The sequence below is a fragment of the Chelon labrosus genome, assembly GCF_963514085.1.
Source record: "Chelon labrosus genome assembly, chromosome: 14".
NCBI classification, from domain to species: domain Eukaryota; kingdom Metazoa; phylum Chordata; class Actinopteri; order Mugiliformes; family Mugilidae; genus Chelon; species Chelon labrosus.
In genome coordinates, this window is record NC_140347.1 from 25,400,513 (window position 1) to 25,421,480 (window position 20,968).

A 20,968-nucleotide genomic window follows, 5' to 3' on the forward strand; every position below is an offset into this window, starting at 1 on the left:
TCAGTCCCAAAAGAAAAGTCTTCCTTAATCTTTTTCTCTTTAATGACCTACACAACACAGTGTTGGACCTATTTTTATTTATTTATTTTGCACATTTATGTTATGATGACTTTAGTGTGCAACAGGGTGTAATTTAAACAGCAATTTTCAGCAATTTTCTAATTACCAGGATCAAGAGCAGACCTACTCTGAACAAATGTGGCTGAAAACTGCTATGATTTAGGGAAACGTAATATTTCTTCGATATTTAGTTTTTGCAGCCCTCTAAAATAGAGTACTGTACTATAAAATAATAAAATAATAGTGTCCTACCAAATTTGAAATGTGTATTTACTATACATCTTAAAGAAACATGGATTCCTACTTCTCAAAAGTAGACCAAAATGACGATACTGACAATTTATTATTATTATTGTTATTATTATTAACTATAGCGATAAAATAAAATAAAATAATATTCAGTCATTTCGAATAGACGACATGTATAAATACAAAATCATGTTTTATCGACAGCAGCAGGGACTCAAGATATTTAGGTATCTTGGCTGCCCCCCGCTGGACCAGTGCATTGTGGGACAGCGGCAGCCAGTGGTTTCGTATTTGGGATTTTTACAGCTAGCTGGTAGTTGCGTTTCCATGCAGCTCGCTGGAAGGTATGGAGGAGAATGGGAACGCCGCCGTACTGATGCTTCTCTGTGAAAGGACCGCACTGCTGCTCATGTTTTAGGTAACTAGTGTAAATACGCCTGTTCTGCTTCGCCATGGTCGCTGTTGTTGACGCGGTTTGGGCTGAACGGGCTGCTCGTAAGTTGCTAGCTGAAAACGTTGCTAACTTACTGTTAGCATGTTTTTTTTCAGGATGCTCGTAGCCATAATATCCCCGTCGCTGACACGCCAAGTGTTGTTTTCTGATACCTACGAGAGCGTTTCGTGTCAGTCGGCGGAATAACAGTAACGGTATCTCGGGATAAAATCGATGAAAGCTGGCTCGGTGTGCCTGACAGCGGCCAATTCAGGACATAAAAACTAACGGGCTGTTGCCTTCAAGAGAAACATTACATGTTTGCATGGGCATGGAAGCATGATAGACCGAGATACCGGTAGAGAAACCTGGTTAGGTTATAATAAAACAGCTACTGTGGATGAAAACCTGGAATACTTTGAGCTGCATTTCAGTTTATTTGGCAAGCTGTGAGTGTTTGGAAACCATTCATCATGGAAAAGCCGACAAAACAAAACAAAAAAAAGCACCAAAAAACAGGAAGTATGTGGATTTGATATACCAACTCAAATTCCTTTTCTTGCCGCGTACGCAAAAATACTTGCAGTGTATTGTTACTGGTAGCATTTTGGCTTACTTAGTTGAGTGTATACATAGCAGCTATCAGGGATGTGTTTACTTATGTTATCACATACTACCATCTAGTAGGTATCAGATGTCTATTAGACCTCTGCAAGGTTTGGTCTGGACAGGATGCGACTGTCCAGCTGAGTGTGCAGGCAGACAGAAGACAGATTAAGGGACAGGTAGGAAGCCTGAGATACTGCTAATTTAATAACAAGTTAAATATGGAGCCATGTGGTGCAGATCTGAGCAGAAAGGGCCCGTCAATATTGATAATGCATTTAAGGAGAGAAATACATGCAGGAGGAAATAAGGAAGCATTGATCTTCGATCAGCATTGGTAATATATAAGATGAAGTACTGGAGGGGGGGCTTAAATCACGTTTGTGGTTTTAGTGCTGCTTTTTGTGGGCACTAGTAGGCTGTTATGTGGCATGAAATGACTGGTATACTTATAATGATACTGCATGATTATCATTATATGGCTTATATTGACATATCATCATCTTAGAAAAGTTATTTTATTGCAAATTCTAACAGTACTGTGCAGAGATTTTAGGCACTAATCGAGCACTGGTGACACTCATTAAATTGCCGTCTCATAAATTATACATAAAAAGGAATCTGGTAAAACCACCAATGCGTCTTTAAAACAGCAACAGTTATTCTTTCTTGTAGTGTTTTGTCAAGTTCGGAAAACTCTTGAGGATGAGGATGTGTTCCGCTTTTAGCACTTAAAAAAGTTAATTCACCTGTTCCTACAAGTGTTTTGGAACAATACAATGATAATGAACTTTTAAACGACAGCATATTTCAGTGGCCGTGAGTCTGATTGACTCAGCACACCAACAAGTCAAAACAGTCCATTAACTCTGGATACGATAGTGTATGTACTACTTTGCACTACTAAAATTGGTGTCTCAGCTGTCTGGTAGAATTATTAATCCAACCAAAGTGCACTTCTCAGAGCTCAGTTTACCTGACAGTACTTTAAGTGTACAGCAACAGTTATTTTAAATAAATAAAGCTGCTGTAAGAGCTTATTGTTGGGCCCCCAGGCAAAATTACTGCCATATGCAGGAAAAACTAAAACAAAAATGGAAAAAAAATAAACGTGATCCATGGCAATGGGGTCAGTGGTGACCCTGCTCTTAATTTAGGAGTTGTTTCAGCAGCTCAGTGGATTGCTTTTAAGTGGAAACTCTTTGGCCTTGTTCACATTTGGTTATAACATGTGTCCTGGGTGATCCTGTCACAAGTGGGCAGCTTTAGGCATTGAGGATGCATTATCTGATTACTGCATTTAGAGTTGGTCTGGCCCACGTTTGACCACATTTTCCCACATCCATTGCTTAGAGACAGCAGCCGTTTGCACAATAATCCACAGCGCCCCAAATGATGTAGGTGTTTACTTGCATTTAGAGCAAAGAGGAGCTGATCACAAGTGGCAACTTGACACGCATGTGGCGATGTAACTAGAACTGCCCACATGTGATTAGATAACCCAGGACCCATGTTAATACTAAGTGTGGATAGTTCCTTAGTTAGCTACTTTTAGTGCCATTTAGAAGGATTTCTACGCTAAGATAAAATCCTTTGAGAATCTAGCCCCAGGACTCTGGGGAGGAGACATACCATCTGTTGTTGGACTCCTTCTTCCTGTCACTGAGTTTTATGACTGTGGTTTTATCTGTGGGCTAGTTGTTTCATGCTGCGGAATGAATTTGGGACCAATCAGGCGCCTCTTTGATTGATCTAAATACTGAAGTGCCTAAAATTGTTGCACAGTGCTAAATGCATGTTCGACTGTAGGTTCATTCAAGACCTTGGAAATAGTAGTTTGATATAGTAATCTCAAAGTCATATCATTAGCTGTTTACACTCACTTTCCAAAACATTAAGTCCACGAATGAAAATGAATGCAGTCTAATATAACAGCCCTGCTGTAAATCCCCCTTCATCACTGTTATGATGTTCAGTTTATGTAGCATCAGTAGCATCAGAAAGATGGTAATTCAACTGTATGAGCCTTTTGAAGGTTTGTGGTGCTGTCAAAATGCATTCAATTAAACACTAAAGTGTTATGTAGCCTAGACCACTGACTAAAATGGGGTTGTCAAAATAAGATTAGAATGCATTTTTTGGACTAGTGTACCTAATAAACTGGCAAGTGAGTGTACATCATATCAAATGGTTGCGACAGAACTGAGTTTGCGCAGCTGCCCTGGGGGGAGTTGTTGACATGTGACCTACATTATGTTTGTGGGATGCCAAGGATGGTCCTTGGGTTACGATTACTGTGTTCTGTCAAACTACTGTTCCAAAAGCATCATGCACACATGTCACATTAAAGTATTGCATCATATGCAACAGTGTACCATGGTTCATTGCTTGAAACACAAATTTGATTTCTTTTTATTTAATTTTGCATACATTTAAAAATACTGTTAATATTATGACAGTGATTTTGACCATACTGCTTAGCCGTAACTGTCATGATGCACTTACTTAATTTCCTGGTTTATTTTTCATTCAGGTGGCTCATGCACACTGCTACTCCGCTGCCTCCCAGCAACCGTCATGCCTTATGGAATAAGTGGGATCCATGTTTACAACAACGGTTCATTTTGCCAACAGTTAGCCTCATAACAGCTTCTTTATAATCAGGCTTGCTCCCTGTGCTAAAACACAAGGTTACCATTACAGCTGCTTTTTGTTTCTCTACAATCAAATTCTCTCTTTGCAAGAGGCTGACCCTTTATCATGAGATTCCGAATCTACAAGAGGAAGGTGGTGATACTGACTCTGGTGGTTGTCATCTGTGGCCTGGCTTTCTGGAGCAGCGGAAGGCAGAAGAAGAACGACAGTGGATCATTCCCCAAGGAAGTGGAGGCAGTGAGGAGGAGCAGTAGCATTAGCAGCAGCAGCAGCAGCAGTAGCAGCCTCAACAATCACATCCAGGTGCAAGCTACACCTGCTGTCAGCCGGGCACCTGTTCCGCCTCCTATTATTCAAGCAAATGACACACACCAGGAAAAAGCAAAGGACAAAGCCAAAATACCCAAGCCAGAGGTAGATAACACCACTTTAGTCTACCGCAGCATTGTCTTCCAGCTGAACTTTGACCAGACGATAAGAAATGAAGAGAAGTTTAAGCGACAGAAGGATGATCTGGTTGTTGTGGTTCAGGTCCATAACAGACCAGAGTACTTAAAGTTATTAGTGGATAGTTTGCGGAAGGCCAGAAATGTGGAGAGCATACTGCTGATATTCAGCCATGATTACTGGTCCCCTGAGATAAATAAAATTGTGGCCTCAATTGACTTCTGTCAAGTCCTTCAAATTTTCTTCCCCTTCAGCATCCAGTTGTACCCACAAGAGTTCCCTGGGAACGACCCGAGGGACTGCCCCAGAGACATTCCCAAAAAAGACGCCTTAAAGCTGGGATGCATCAATGCAGAGTACCCGGACTCATTCGGCCATTACCGTGAGGCCAAATTCTCCCAGACCAAGCACCACTGGTGGTGGAAACTCCACTTTGTATGGGACAGAGTTCGAGTTCTCAAAGACCACAAGGGTCTGGTTCTACTTATCGAGGAGGACCACTACATGTCTCCGGATTTTATCCACCTCTTAAAGCTGATGACAACTCTCAAAAGAGAGCAGTGTAGTGACTGTGACATCCTATCCCTGGGGAGTTACAGCCACATTGGCTACTCTAGTAAAGCGAATAAGGTGGAGGTAAAAGCCTGGAAGTCCACAGAGCACAACATGGGCATGGCTCTGAGTAGAGAGACATACCAGAAACTAATTCAATGCACTGACACATTCTGCACTTATGATGATTACAACTGGGACTGGTCCTTACAACACCTGACTGTATCCTGCCTGCCCTCCTACTGGAAGGTCATGGTGAGTGAGGCGCCACGCATTTTCCATGCCGGAGACTGTGGCATGCACCACAAGAAGGCTTCCTGCATGCCCATCAGCAAGAAAACCAAGATAGAAAACATCCTACAGAGCAGCAGCAACCAGCTGTTTCCAAAAAACCTCCTGATAGCAAAGAGACTGCCAGCCAACGGGGCCGGAGGTGTGGCCCCACATGTCAAAAATGGGGGCTGGGGAGATATCAGGGACCACGAACTCTGCAAGAGCTATGTTCGATTACAGTGACCTTAATTGCTACTATTATATATTCTTGTTTCTTTTGCATCCTATATAAAGAAAAAGTAAATCTTTATGGACTATTCTTCATATTGCCTGTTTTATTGGACTGTTTTATCGGATTGTTCCAAATAAAGACGAATGTTGGATTTTTGGCCTCTTTAACACAAACTTGTCTTTACGTTGAATTATTTAAGTGATTCCTGACAAATCTGCTTTGTTTTTGATATACTAAATATTATATTGAGTTTTCTACAGAAAGCCTTTCGGATAAATCATAACCTGATGTGTTACTTAAAGTTATTTTAAAAGTAGAACATCTCTAAATAGGCGGTAAATTGGAAAGTGCAGTCAAGTGCTGCCATAAGTTCAGTGAATCCGTGGACTTGGCAATCCTACTGTGCAGGCATAATTAATTTGAAGATATTTATATCCCCAATTTTTCTGAGATCAAAGGAGATCCGTTGAGACACCTTGTTCCATTTAAATAATCTCCCACTTATCTTCAACAGGTTTCTAGAGCACACCAGGAGTTGTGTCGCTACTGCAGCAAGACCGTCACATACAGTCCACAGAATACCAGTGGTGCATACATGATGGGGCACATACAGGACAGACCAAGCACAGTGATGCACTGGAAGTCAATAAAATGGTGTAGAACATTGTTTTATTTGGTTGCAATGCAGCACGGTCAAGCTTAACGCTCAGGGTGTAATAGGCGTTCAGCTTACTGAGGTTTCCTCTGACACAGAAGCACAATGCACCTGGAGAGTTCCCAAGACACTGGTACTACTTTCTCATTTCTGTTGTTGCTATTGAAGAAGCATTTACATTTTAAGTGCTCAGACCACAGTTCAGTATCGATGGTTTCTGCTGAGGCCCGAGCTCGGTGGCTTCTCTGAGGCTGCATTGATTCATCTCTCCACCCCACCGGCAGTGTTTAACAATCAGTTCTGCACATTGTTCGCTTCAAAATCTGGAATAAGTAATGGCTGACTGGACTCTCAAACTGTTCATATTAAGTACTACATATTCTGCTACACTGTGCTGGTGGCCACTCAGAGACACAGCTATCAAGCCTCGCATGAATTAAATATGAATCTCTTAAAGAACATATCATCAGCATAGTTATTCAGTTTCAGTTATACAAAATAATGTTCAATACCAAGTGACAATGCTGAAGCGGAACAAAGGTTCCTCTGTGACGGACTGCAACCACACAGTCTCTGCAGGGGAAGAAGTCCCAGTTGATTTCCTATGTGTGAACTTTCAGTTCCTAATTCAGTGTGAAGACATGCACTTCTGGTTCTGCTGTGCCGAGGTCATGTGACAGACATATTGTGCAGCTGCTCCCTAGTGGAGGCCCAGTAATTGGGCCTGCACCTCAAGGGAAACATGGCTCAGAATAGAATTGAGAATAGAGAAAGTGGCACTTTGCTCTTGATTCTTGGTGACTAATTGTTAACTGGTGTTGGAGCCTTAGAAACTGTAATGCACTGTGCTTCCTTTGAGCCTCAAGGTAGCCACTAATCCCTTTGCTGAATTAAGCACTGTACAAGCAGGACACGTGTACAACATCATTTTAACAGTCTTATTAGCTCAAACCAAACTTGAAAAAATAGCTACATGCTATGGATCCTGGCATTCAAGATCCAAACAGTGTGCCAAGGCCAACTACTTCCTGACTTCCTTATTAAAACAACAAAGGGTGGTTTTGCTAACCTCACACACGTGACTTACACTATATTACCAAAAGTATTCGCTCACCCATTCAAATGATCAGAATCAGGTGTTCTAATCACTTGGCCTGGCCCCAGGTGTATAAATTCAAGCACTCAGGCATGCAGACTGTGAAACAAGACATTTGTGAAAGAATGGGCCGCTCTCAGGAGCTCAGTGAATTCCAGCGTGGAACTGTCATAGGATGCCACTTGTGCAACAAATCCAGTCGTGAAATTTCCTCGCTCCTAAATATTCCACAGTCAACTGTCAGCTCTATTATAACAAAATGGAAGCGTTTGGGAAAAACAGCAACTCAGCCACGAAGTGGTAGGCCACGTAAAGTGACGGAGAGGGGTCAGCGGATGCTGAAGCGCATAGTGCAAAGAGGTCGCCGACTTTCTGCACAGTCAATTGCTACAGAGCTACAAACTTCATGTGACCTTCAGATTAGCCCAAGTACAGTACGCAGAGAGCTTCATGGAATGGGTTTCCATGGCCGAGCAGCTGCAGCCAAGCCACACATCACCAAGTGCAATGCAAGGCGTCGGATGCAATGGTGTAAAGCACGCCGCCACTGGCCTCTAGAGCAGTGGAGACGCGTTCTCTGGAGTGATGAATCACGCTTTTCCATCTGGCAATCTGATGGACGAGTCTGGGTTTGGAGGTTGCCAGGAGAACGGTACATTTCAGATTGCATTGTGCCAACTGTGAAATTTGGTGGAGGAGGAATTATGGTATGGGGTTGTTTTTCAGGAGCTGGGCTTGGCCCCTTAGTTCCAGTGAAAGGAACATTGAATGCTTCAGGATACCAAAACATTTTGGACAATTCCATGCTCCCAACCTTGTGGGAACAGTTTGGAGCGGGCCCCTTCCTCTTCCAACATGACTGTGCACCAGTGCACAAAGCAAGGTCCATAAAGACGTGGATGACAGAGTCTGGTGTGGATGAACTTGACTGGCCTGCACAGAGTCCTGACCTGAACCCGATAGAACACCTTTGGGATGAATTAGAGCGGAGACTGAGAGCCAGGCCTTCTCGACCAACATCAGTGTGTGACCTCACCAATGCGCTTTTGGAAGAATGGTCAAAAATTCCTATAAACACTCTCCTCAACCTTGTGGACAGTCTTCCCAGAAGAGTTGAAGCTGTAATAGCTGCAAAAGGTGGACCGACATCATATTGAATTCTATGAGTTAGGAATGGGATGGCACTTCAGTTCATAGAATGAGTAAAGGCAGGTGAGCGAATACTTTTGGTAATATAGTGTATAGTACACAAGTTCGAGAAGACACTGGTGCATTGCCTGATCAGGCATAACATTAAAACCACTGACAGGAGAAGTAAATAACACTGACTATCTGGTGACAATTCAATGTTCTGCTGGGAAACTTTTGGACCTGGCATTCATGTGGATGTTACTTAGACATCTCCAGCCACCCACCTAGACCAGACCAGGCACCCCCACCCCATAGCAATGACACTCCTTGATGGCAGCAGCCATCCCCAGCAGGATGCAGTCTGACACACACACAAAAACGCTTTAGGAACAACTCAAAAAACATGAAGAACAGCACAAGGTGGTGACCTGGCCTCCAAATTCACTAGATCCCAAACTGATCAAGTATCTGTGGGATGATCCACAGAGGCCCCTCCCCTCAACCCATAGGACCCAAAGGCCCACACTAACAACATTCTGTTGCCAGACACCACAGGACACCCTCAGAAGGCCCATCATTCTCTGGTGAGTCGCAACTGTTTTGTAGGCACAAGGGAGACCTACACAATGTTATGCCTGATCGGTGTACATTAGCAGATGGCAGTTTTGAATTCAAACGCTGAGTCAAAAATCATGCAGTGAAAAGGTGCTTGCAATGTATTTGTGTGCAAACTGGGGTACAGAGCTGGTGAGCCTCAGCTTTTCTTAGATGTGAGTAAGTGTGGCTCCAAGGAAAAAAGGTCAGGATCTAGGCTGTGCACCTGAATCCCTGAGTCCCACTGGAGCCAAATCTCAGCACAGCCGTTTTAAAGACGAACTGTTCCATTTAATTTATCATCCTCTTATCTCTATACTTCCCTAACTCCAAGCTTAATATCTAAACTCACTGCAATCCTCCGCAGTGGTTTAAGTAAACATTCGAATCGGTCCAAGATTAAAGAAGAAACTCACTAGATCTTTTTCAAATGAAACGTGAATACAACTAAAACCTCATTTTGCAAATTCAATTGTATGCAATCATTTGAAAACTGCAACTTCGGCTCATTCTTTAGGCTTACAGCACTGAGACGCTGTATTAATCATTCATAGCCGTTGCACACATTGCTAGGTAAACAAAACTCTGGGTCAATACATGGAGGCATGCAGACGAGGGAATTGCATCACTGTGAGAAGATGATTAAAGCGGGACATTAACAGCGGGATTCTCTCCCAATCTATTGAATTCCCATCAAGTGAGACCTATTTCCCTGAAGATGCAAGATAGATGTAGCCGTTTCCCAAGCTATGCTGCAGTGTTTTGATTGCTGCGAGATAAAAGGGCCACCGGGCTGGTATATAATGAATAAAAGCAGCTAACGGCATGTGTGCTTAAGGGAGAAAACGGCACATATTTTACAGCGGGAGTGGGATGTTTTTATGTGAGGCGTCTCACTGGGCACTAATCCTGATTGATACCTGCTCAGCATTGATGTGAGCAGTCCAAAGAGAGATCAGTCAGAGCTGGAACCTCAGTGACACCCTGACAGGATGATTGGGGCAATCCAGCTCGCTGATCACACCTCCCTGCCCCTTCCCTCACACGATGCCTCGCAGCCGGGTGATTTAATGGCTGTGAGCGCTTGTGTTTCTTCTGAAAGTGACTCATAAATTATGGAGGAGCAGTTTTATTCCACTCTTGGAATATGAAATATATATAAAGTAGTTGGACGTTGTCGCAGGGATGTGTTTATGAAGGGAAAGAGAGAGTGAGAAAACAGGATATACACGCATGGACAATGATTTCCTGGTTTTATCACACGTTGGCTGTCAGCAAATTTAAGTTCACTAGATGGTTATGGAGGATCTCATTTATCTGAGCAATACAGCCACCTACAGGCCAACACTAACGTGACACTTTCTGCTAAGTAGGATAGAAGAAAGGGAGGGCAGATTCAGATAGAGAAGAGCAAGTTAAGGACTAAACGGATGGTCCTGTGTATGCTGGTTCCCTGCACTAATGTTTGGGGCATTTAAATGGAACAAAACCATTTTTAATGATATTGGTGACAGTTTCTACCAAGTCAAAGTGACTGCTATAAGAAAAGGCCCACATGCAGTATGTTAAGTTGGGTTTTTATCAATTATGTTCAAAAGCTTTAACAACGACAGCACATACAGTCATGGACGAAAGTATTGGCACCCCTGGAACTTTTCCAGAAAATGCACCATTTCTCCCAGAAAAAGTGTTGAAATTACAAATGTTTTGGTATACACGTTTATTTCCTTTAAGTGCATTGGGACAACACAAAAAAGCAGAAGAAAAAAGCCAAATTTGACATAATTTTACACAAAACTCAAAAATTGACTGGACAAAATCATTGGCACCCTATTAAAACTGTGGGTAAATAATTTCATTTCAAGCATTTCAAAACTGAAGCCAGTTAGAATGTATAAAAGTTGACTCAACCTGTGTATTGTTTGCCTGTGTATGCCACACCAAGCATGGAGAAGAGAAAGAAGAGCCGAGAATTGTCTGAGGACTTAAGAAGCAAAATTGTGGAAAAATATCAACAATCTCAAGGTTACAAGTCAATCTCCAGAGATCTTAAAGTTCCTTTGTCAACTGTGCGCAATATAATCAAGAAGTTTTTAACCCATGGAACTGTGGCAAATCTCCCTGGACGTGGACGAAAGAGAAAAATTGATGCAAGAATGCAACGCAGGATTGTTCGAATGGTGGATAAACAACCTCAGTCAACTTCCACACAAATTCAGGCTGTCTTGCAGACTCAGGGTGCAACGGTGTCAGCTCGAACAATACGTCGTCGTCTGAATGAGATGAAGCGCTATGGCAGGAGACCGAGGAGAACCCCACTTCTGACACAGAGGCATAAAAAAGCAAGACTGCAGTTTGCAAGAACATACCTGAGTAAGCCTCAATCCTTCTGGGACAATGTTTTGTGGACAGATGAGACTAAGGTAGAGCTTTTTAGCAAAGCATGTCATTCTACTGTTTACAGAAAACCGAATGAGGCCTACAAAGAAAAGAACACGGTACCTACAGTCAAATACGGTGGGGGTTCAAAGATGTTTTGGGGTTGTTTTGCTGCCTCTGGGACTGGGTGCATTGATTGTGTGCAAGGAATCATGAAATCTGGAGACTATCAAAACATTCTGGCACGTAATGTAGGGCCTAGTGTCAGAAAGCTGGGTCTGCATCAGAGGTCATGGGTGTTCCAGCAGGACAATGATCCAAAACACACCTCACAAAGCACCCAGAAATGGTTGGAGACAAAGCGCTGGAGAATTCTGAAGTGGCCAGCAATGAGTCCGGATCTAAATCCCATAGAACACCTATGGAAAGATCTAAAAATTGCTGTTGCGAGAAGGCACCCTTCAAATCTGAGAGACCTGGAACAGTTTGCAAAAGAAGAGTGGTCCAAAATTCCAGTTGAGAGGTGTAAGAAACTTGTTGATGGTTATAGGAAGCGATTGGTTTCAGTTATTTTGTCCAAAGGGTGTGCAACCAAATATTTAGTTGAAGGTGCCAATGATTTTGTCCAGTCAATTTTTGAGTTTTGTGTAAAATTATGTCAAATTTGGCTTTTTTCTTCTGCTTTTTTGTGTTGTCCCAATGCACTTAAAGGAAATAAACGTGTATACCAAAACATTTGTAATTTCAACACTTTTTCTGGGAGAAATGGTGCATTTTCTGGAAAAGTTCCAGGGGTGCCAATACTTTCGTCCATGACTGTATAAGAGGCCAAGGTCCCAGGCAGCACATGTTCTCATATACAACTGGAATAGGATGTTCTTAAGTAGAGGAGAGCAATCATTAAAATAATTCCCTCTGTGTGAGAGTGTATCCGGATTGCGTACTCACACCTTTTAACAGGCCTGGCGCAGAGGCTCAGCTTGCCGACAGGCAACTGCTTGGGGGCCCTAGGCCAATAGGGTCCGCCCCAAGGGCTGACAAACTTGCACCGCTAAACCAAGTTCTCACTGACACAACTCTGCACACTCTTGCTACATGTCGTGTGCATGACTCCTTAACTTTGGGAGAGAGACATTTGAATAAAATAACGTCCACTAGCTTCTCATTGTTGCGTTTCGTCGTGTTTGCTTAGCTAGAAGAGCAGTGTGACAGACTCTGTTGTCTGTGACCAGGTCTAGTGTGGAAGTTTTTGCCTAGGACACCAACAGAATCTGGACATTTTGACTTGTTTAAGCAGGAATAGCAAATTCGCAACATGAATGAAGGCAGCTCTGTGTGTGCTGGTTCACTGGGACAGTTTACTGTGCAAATTAATTTCAGAGGGAGGAGTTTAAACATTGTCTGTGAAGGGTCTAAGTCATCCAGGTCATGGTATATCCAAAAAAGGTTTAAAGTTTTTTGAGAACTCTACAAAAAACTCTACAAGTCCAGTTGCCTTTTTTAAACCTTTTTTGGGTGAGTTTAAACATTGCATTTGAAGGAACCAAGTCATTATGAGTTTTGTTATATAGAAAAAGGATTCAGGTTTCAGACCACCTTCATAATTTGTAGGTCTCCCTTGTGCCTCCCAACAGAATGTTGTTAGTCGGGGCCTTTGGGTCCTGTGGGTTGAGGGGAGGGGCCTCTGTGGATCATCCCACAGATACTTGATCAGTTTGGGATCTAGTGAATTTGGAGGACAGGTCAACACCTTGTGCTGTTCTTCATGTTTTTTAGTTGTTCCTAAAACATTTTTGTGTGTGTGTCTGTGTCAGACTGCATCCTGCTGGGGATGGCTAATTAATAATATATATATATATTTTTTTTAAATCCAGTTAAAACGTTTGGTTCATTGTACCTGATAGCTCACTGGTGAGGCCCTGGCATACAGAGCCAGAAACATAGCCATAGTTATTGTGAATGTTACTTTCACTTAAGTTTAGCTAAAAAGTCATTTTCTACTGTGAAAAGGGTAGTGGTGATGATCAGTCTGTAGCATAGAAGCTAGAATATTGACCTAAAAACACACTGGCTTCCTAATGTAACAAATTCAACTTATTGTGTTTGATGAAGCTGTAAAGTATCATAATCGGTGTTAGACGCGCGCAGTAAACACAAAAGGACCATGTAGTCTGTCAAAGCTGTTTTAATAATAGGCGTCACATGGAGGAAAAGGCTCCCACTGTTTAAATCCTCAGTCCTATGTGGGTGCCCTGAAAACACCCTCACCTCAAGCACCTACTCCGCCATCGAGCGCGACATTTGTCAGTTGGTATTCAACACAGTGTCAAAAAGTTTGTTCACAAGTTCAGCGTCAGTTCAGTAATTATTACTCACAATAACAGGAGTCACAGATTTCAGCCCTGTCTGCGGAACACGGTCGTCAGTCTTTTGTTAAAGTGACTTCACAAGCATGTGGATGGATGCGACTGGCGCCTACGGGTGGGGGTGGGGGGGCAACTATGCCAGCGTTAGTCTTCCTGCGGTTTACCTGAGCTCGGAGTGATGGCTGAATTAGACCACTGCGTCTGCGCCTACCTGTCTATGTTGTAAAAGAAATCTGCAGGGACAGGCTGTAGCCGGCATTCAGCACTACCTGTTAGACGAGAGGATTTCATAGACATTTCCTATACCAAACGTTTCATTAATAAAAATACACCTGAATTCTCTTTATGTACAACAGAAAAGAAACACCTGCATATTCAAGATTCATTTTAATATTAGGTATAGATTTTTCTGTATTAGAAATATCACTATTTTCTGAAATGAGGATCTAATATTGATCATTTCACCCATAAATCATCGAAGTACAATATTTACATATATTACAGAGCCCATTTAATCTGAAACAATATTAAAATAAATGTTCCATAGATACAAAGGTTCTTTTTATTTCTATTTATATATCAACCTTGTCGAGGAGTCCTCAACACACTCCAAAAATGTAAAGCCATTCTCCTCTAACAAGCTATTAAGTGCAAACAATTTTTTTTTTTCTCCATATAAAAAACTATGATTGCAGCATCCAGCGTTGAGACAGAGATCAATAACGAGCCGCTTCCCCGAGCGTTCCCGGAGCCGCCGCGCTTTGCTCGCGTTCCACCGTCATGAATGCAAAATGGGACCAAACGAGAGAGTAATGGAAGAAAATTTGTGCAAAAATACATTTGGAAGTGTGATACCTCGGATTATAATATGTTTGCAAAGGAAGTAAGGTGTCTGAGGGCTGTGACTGCCCGAGGAATCCCCCAGGAGGTGAAGGATGACAGAGACTGGGCTTTTGTTTGGGGATATGCCGCTGCTGCTCCGAAACCATCCCTCGTCTTATTCCCTTTATGTTGTAATGCTGAAAATAAACGAGGTGTTGAATTAAACCTACTCAAAAAAAAGATTAGGCTGAGGCATCATCATAATGCTTCCACTGTGTCTAGTCTTTGAAGATCTACAGGCACAAAAGATTGGGTATTAGCGATTGTTATTTTCCAGACCAGACACAACTTGATATGATGCAACAATGAGCCAGTCATGAGCCTCCTGGATGATTTAAAGCTTGCCCTCTTACTTCCAATAGCACCCTTTTAACCCCCACACAAAGAGGGCAGGTTCTAACCCTGGCTCGGCCAATATCAGTTACATGAGCAGTAACACAAAGAGGGCATCTGGGTGGCTGTAGTGATGAGAGTTGTGGTGACACTGGCGGTCATGTGGTGTGTGACAGTGTGTGAAGAAGCGCTGCAGGGCCTTGGCCTTGGTCATCCCCGCCTCTGTTGCATGGAGCTGTCATTAGCAGCGCCAGCACTGGGGCTATACTACTGTTCCACTGGGGGAGTTGGCTGGGTTGTTTTGAGATGATAGCAAACCCTGTGGAGAGACAGATAACACACATTGATAACAAACAGCAGTGTTACTGGAATGTAAAGCAAGAGGCAGAATAGTGAGGCTGTGAGGTTTACTGTCAGATAAATGACCTAGCCATTAAAATGCTGCGGCTTTACTGTAAATCTGCTGCGAAATGACAAAAAAAAAAAAAACAAAGCCCTGGCTGCACACAGTGGCACTAGCAGCTTCTGAATACTCAAAACTGTTTAGAGGTGTCACATGACAGTATCCTCGAGAGGCCTGTCACTCACCACTTTCCCCGGCCTAGCCCATGTGCAAACGAAACCCTCCTGACAGGCTGTTACCAGACAGTCCTCAAGGAAGATTAACACAGTGAGTCTTTCGTGAGCGATCTTCTTGCACACCAGTGGTTCGAGGAGTGGCACCTCCTCCATGCGCGGGCACAGCGTGGTGCCCAGAGTCTTGGCCGCGTCGGCTTTTGCGGTCCGTGTGGAGCTGAGCTGGTTGAGCTTGTCGCTGCTCTTGCTGCTGATGTGACCCATGCTGTGGTTTCGCTTGTGGTCCTTCTCGTGGCGCTCCTTGCGCGAGTCGTGCAGCGACAGCGTTGCGAACTTGCTGACGCCGGTGGCAATGAAAGCGCTGTCAATGATGCTGTTGCCCTTGGTGCTGCTGCTGTTGCTGCCTGTGTGACTGTTGGGGGTGCTGCCCCCTGCTGGGTTGGAGGAGTGAGGCAAGCTATTGGACCGAGGCAAGGTGCTGGGGAGGGAGTTAGCGGGGTTTCCACTGGCGCTACTATTGCTGATATTGTCTTTACCATTGGTGCCACTGGAACTGGTGGGGGTGGTGGATACAGTAGTAGTAGTAGTAGTAGTAGTAGAAATAGTAGTAGTAGTCGTTGTAGTAGTAGTTTGTCCAGTGGCTGGAGGGCTTGTGGCACTCATAACATTAGTGTGAGTCCTGGTTCGGGACAAAGGGAGGTGCGGGAAGAGAATGTCTTCCGTAAGGTCCCACAGACACAGCTGGGTGTCCTGTCCCACTGAGCCGAATCTGTAGGTCACACTAACAGGTCTACTGTCTGTAGAGTTTCTCTTAGAAAGCCGAGAATGAGAGCTGTTAGCTCGGTCTCTGCCCGCGCCAAAGTGAATCTGCTCATGGAAGTCCTCGTCACTGCCACTGAACTCAGCGGGGGGGTCACCATCCTCCACACTGGTGGTGCAGTGGTCGAAAGCCACCACACTCACCCACGACTTGTGGCCATGCCCCCGTGCAATTACTCTGCAGTCCGAAAATGACCAAACTGTCACCAGGTCGTCCTCCCCCCCTGCCACAATGTACCGTCCATCGGGGCTCCAGCACACGCACAGTAAGCCACCGAAGTAGCTCTTCATTGTTCCATGGAGCTCGGCCGCGTCAAAGCCAAACACCCGCAGGAAGCCGTCCTGGCTCGCGCAAGCCAGAAACTTGCCGTCCGGGGAGAAAGCGAACTCGTTGAGCGCCCCTTCACCCACTGTCCACCGCAGTAACGGGTTACGAGCAGACTTGCTCTTGCAGGTGTGCACAGCATAGTTTTCACCCTGCTTAAGGAGCTGGTAGTGAGGTGCCGTAGTGCCACAGGTATTTTCCACGTTGTACAAGTACATGCTGCCGCTGGAGTGAGCCACCAGAAACAGACTCTCTGAACCGGGAACCCATCGTACACATGTTACTCTCGACTTGTCTATAAGCCTCTGGAGGGAGAAAAACAAAGAGACAGAGAAAATAATGAAAAATGAGAATGGTCAGCTGGTTCTTTCCTGAATTAACAGTGAATTCACAGGACTAATCAAAACATAATGCAAGCACAATCTTCAGTACACTGTCCTCGAAAAAAAAGCATCGACTGAAACTTACCTCCTCATTGAAGAGTTTGCTAGTTTCCTTCTTTATTGGGTCTATGAGTTGCACCTGTCCAGCTGAGAAGCCCACCAGCAGGGAGACACTCTCTGCTGTAGCAGTGAGGGGGTTGAAGTCATGACAGGTCGGCTGCGTTCCTTTATATATCCTCTTGTCTATTGGCTTACTAAGATCGGCAGCCTAGAACGATAACAAATACAGAGATAAGGCTTTCGCTTGTGTTGCTGACATTATTCTTCTGAATTTGTGACATGTAAAGAGTTGTTAGGTAGAAATAAAGAGGAACCGTTATGCTTCATAACTGCATCTCTCTTGTGGTCTATTTTGGTGCCCAGACAGCCAGAGAGGAAGGATAGAGGCTGTCACTGTAAAGCTATCAATGTTGTCATAGAGGCAGCTCAAAATAAAACGAGGGTCTATGTCTGACAGTGGCATCCAGAGTGGTGCAATAATCCTAAGCTTGCTCTGGGTACCAAAGTATTTTAAACTAAAAATAAATCGGAACGGTGTCACAATCACAAGCAAGAATCATTTTAAAGATTAAGGAGTGATCTACATGAACAACCTGAACTTTCTAATCTCTGCTCGGCCTAAATCTAGATAGGATACTGCTAGTCAAGTTCAGCTACTGAATTAAAAAAATATATATACAAATACAAATCACACAACAGTAATCATCTGAAAAACATGCCGAGTCAAAATTCCTGTTTGCACAACAATTTAACTGGTTTAGAAAGATAGGTAGGTCTGTAACTCAGTAATGCAATAATCCCCATCAACAAATCAGACGAATGACTTCTGATACTTCTACAGTCCTTCTTCGACTTTGTCGCCACAGCCTCTTCAGTAGTTATAGACAATACCAACTCATCATATGACCTCAAGTCATGGACCTTCGCTTTTTTTGTCAACCGATCAATTTTGTGGAAATGTAGTGATGGAGGAAGTGTCTAAAATATTCCCAATTATAAATAGCGACAGTTAACTGAGAACTGTTTGGTTGTCCAACACATAACAAATCGCCCCCCAATTAGTCAACTGATTGATTGTTGCGGCAACTTCTCGGTTCAGCGGTTATTGGCAGGAATGCTGTGTGGATGCTGTATCTATCAATTAACTGTAACTTCAAAATGGAAAAACACTGTTTTTTTTTAGAAACAATATTGCACATTTCTTTGCAAGGCTGCAGAGCTGTTGCTTTGACCAGTAGCTCCTCGTGTCCACATGTCTTTGAGCAAGACATTCAACCCCAAATGGTCAAGGCCATGCTTTGTGTTGCTTGGGAAATTGTATATATTCTAGGTAGTAAAATGCTGTCCACAGTGGTCACTCCCAATACTAGTTGTGTAAGAGAAATGCCAATCCTATAACGCATTTAAACCTTTGAAAAATGTATAACATATCTGAATTCTGCCTCTTGATATGCTTGTCTTAACTGTTGTATAGAATAAAAAAATAAGACTTCAAAACAGTCCATCTTTCCATATTACAAAATCAAACACTTTGTTTACAGTTTGTGGCTCGAACAGAAACATGTGAAATGACATGTTGGTAGTTTGCAGTGGAAAAGACAGCAACAAAGTCCTTACTGGGAGGCTACTGCAGGATACAACAACTAGATACACAATTAGTGGTACCTTAAATACCCACTGGTACCCATTAAAAGGTCGTTAGGGTACCACTAATTGTGGAAAAACAGGCCACCGCCTAGGTTAATCTGAACAGCATCCTCTAATTGCACAGTTCGGAGTTGCTAACAGACCCTAGTTATGCGAGTTTCAGAAAGTTGTCACCCATGGATGTTCCTAATAAAATCCTACCCGCCCCACCTGGGATTTAGAAATGAAGACTCTACTTGGATGAGTATCTCAGCAAGTCCAGCTGCCTTAGTTTTTTGGATAAAACATGAAATGGAAGACAGAGAACCTCCCCAGACTAGACACTAGATTGTATTTTCAGTCACCGCTTCGGGGACAGCATCATCATCAGTGCGATCACCACTGTCACAACCACCATCTCTGTTTAACAAGGCCAAACGTGGCTTGCTGCAATGACATCATCACTGTGTGCAACCAAACAGTGGATCACATTGCATCACATCCAAACACAGTGACAGTGGCGTGCACACATCATTACATCAGGACCAACAAAGACTCCTGGCTTCCAGTCCAGCTGATGACAATGCTAACTCTTAGCTGGGTCTCCAACAGAGTGGCGAGCAGATGACAGATGTATTGAGCACAGTTCGGAACGAGAGTAAACAAACACATCATATGACGTGACATGACAAGCCCCTTTTCCTGGCGTCGTTTAATTCACTGGAAATGCTCAAGTCACAGCGTGTCACCGACTCAAACAGCTGGCCTACTGTGAACAGCACACAAGCCTAATTCCAGGAAAAAAAACAACAACAACTGTGGCGATGTTAGCTAAGAATGCTAATTAGTCCCTAACTTAGCTTGGTCTGCTACATGGCCTTGTCTTGACAATCTGCGCACTTCAGTGACAGATGCTAACAGAGTTGACAACCAGGGTGCGACACGTTTAAACACGCCAAATCGCCGGACAGCTCCCTGACAGCGTTGGCTTCGTCCCCCCCAGTCTGCACTGTTTACCTTTCTCACGCCTTTGTAGATATAAAAGTACAGTTCCCGGCCCACATTGAAACAGATCCTGTCGCCGTTGCCGGACTGGTCGTTTACATTGACGAAGGAGACCTTGACGGGATTGGAGCCCTGCGAGTTGAAAGGCACCCTGTTCGGGCGGCTGTATTCGGAGTGAGTGAGGAGTTTGTAGACGCCTTCTCGTGTGGTGAATTGAGTTTTAATTTCGTTCATCTCCTTCCCTCCTCCCTCCGCCGCCATCTTGGAAATTGGCGTTCATCCTTGTCCCGGCCCCGGATGTTACCGACGGCGCATGCGTTGGACCGCTGAAGTCTAGCAGCCATGCGTACAAAGAGTTACTAAAGGCTGGAAACACAAACAAAGTGAATATGAGCGAACACAAACCCATTTAAAACACGAGAACTATTCATATAATAGCTACGCCATGTTAAATATCTTTACATATTTAGTTGTTACTAAATCATGATATACATACCTGTTGTGTCTATTTGTATTTCCAATGACGGAAATAAACCATACAATTAAAATTTGTCTGTCTTATGATGAAGCAGTAAGCCAAACAACAGATATATTCAATATGTTTAGATTTACTGAATTTGTATATTTCTCAAACACACACACAAACTACATTACATTACTGGCATGTATGAAAACAAAAAACAAACCCAAGTCTGTGTTATATTATAAAATCTTGTTCGACTATACTCCATAGGTACACTAGGTGCAAAGTTCTTATAAAGGAGTGCTAAGAACTCATGACCATTGCTGTAATCAAATTAAGTAAGAATTATACACTTGCACCATCCAGAAATGACAAGAATATCTATATCTGTATCATTTAATTGTCAGTAGCATAGACTCGAATTTTCTTCTGCCAAAAATATTTAGGCTACGAACAGTTTGCCTTCTCTGTTTCAGAAAATATCATCTTACGGTGATTGCGACATTGCCTCATGTTTCTCAGAAGCATGAATAGTCAGCTTCTAGCAGTGTCTCCTATCAACTGGCAACATTTCGATTACATAACAGATCTGTGGCAAGTGCACCATAGCGCCATCGTCTGGTCAGATGAAGCCATTATCCCACAATGTATGTAGCATTTTACTAGACCTTCATCTCATGACCTCTCATCAACTTGCAGTATGTTTAGCATAATGATGGTATGACAGTCTCTGGGTTTCCCACTTAGACTCATCACATGTGAGTACAT

At 43.3% G+C, this 20,968-nt stretch overlaps 2 protein-coding genes across 2 annotated transcripts; one reads left to right on the top strand and one right to left on the bottom strand.

Annotated features, from left to right (window-relative positions):
- The first annotated feature begins 492 nt into the window (after positions 1–492).
- Positions 493–5,680, top strand: mgat2 (alpha-1,6-mannosyl-glycoprotein 2-beta-N-acetylglucosaminyltransferase). Its single transcript, XM_084560826.1, has 2 exons — positions 493–727; positions 3,882–5,680. Exon 2 carries the CDS (start codon positions 4,109–4,111, stop codon positions 5,516–5,518), a length of 1,410 nt encoding a protein of 469 aa, XP_084416952.1. The 5' UTR covers positions 493–727; positions 3,882–4,108; the 3' UTR covers positions 5,519–5,680.
- A 7,852-nt stretch (positions 5,681–13,532) lies between these two features.
- Positions 13,533–20,006, bottom strand: wdr20b (WD repeat domain 20b). The gene is made up of 4 exons (XM_084559996.1): positions 19,750–20,006; positions 17,132–17,314; positions 15,532–16,968; positions 13,533–15,262 (listed from the first exon to the last, which is right to left on the bottom strand). Exons 1-4 carry the CDS (start codon positions 19,996–19,998, stop codon positions 15,206–15,208), a joined length of 1,926 nt encoding a protein of 641 aa, XP_084416122.1. The 5' UTR covers positions 19,999–20,006; the 3' UTR covers positions 13,533–15,205.
- Positions 20,007–20,968: the final 962 nt, after the last annotated feature.

Excerpts from the sequence above, each read along its gene's own strand:
- mgat2 (XM_084560826.1), top strand. The coding sequence starts at position 4,109 with ATGAGATTCCGAATCTACAAGAGGAAGGTGGTGATACTGACTCTGGTG.
- wdr20b (XM_084559996.1), bottom strand. The coding sequence starts at position 19,998 with ATGGCGGCGGAGGGAGGAGGGAAGGAGATGAACGAAATTAAAACTCAA. Across the intron at positions 17,315-19,749 it reads TCTACAAAGGCGTGAGAAAG|GCTGCCGATCTTAGTAAGCC; the intron begins GTAAACAGTGCA and ends TTATCGTTCTAG. Across the intron at positions 16,969-17,131 it reads GCAAACTCTTCAATGAGGAG|AGGCTTATAGACAAGTCGAG; the intron begins GTAAGTTTCAGT and ends TTCTCCCTCCAG.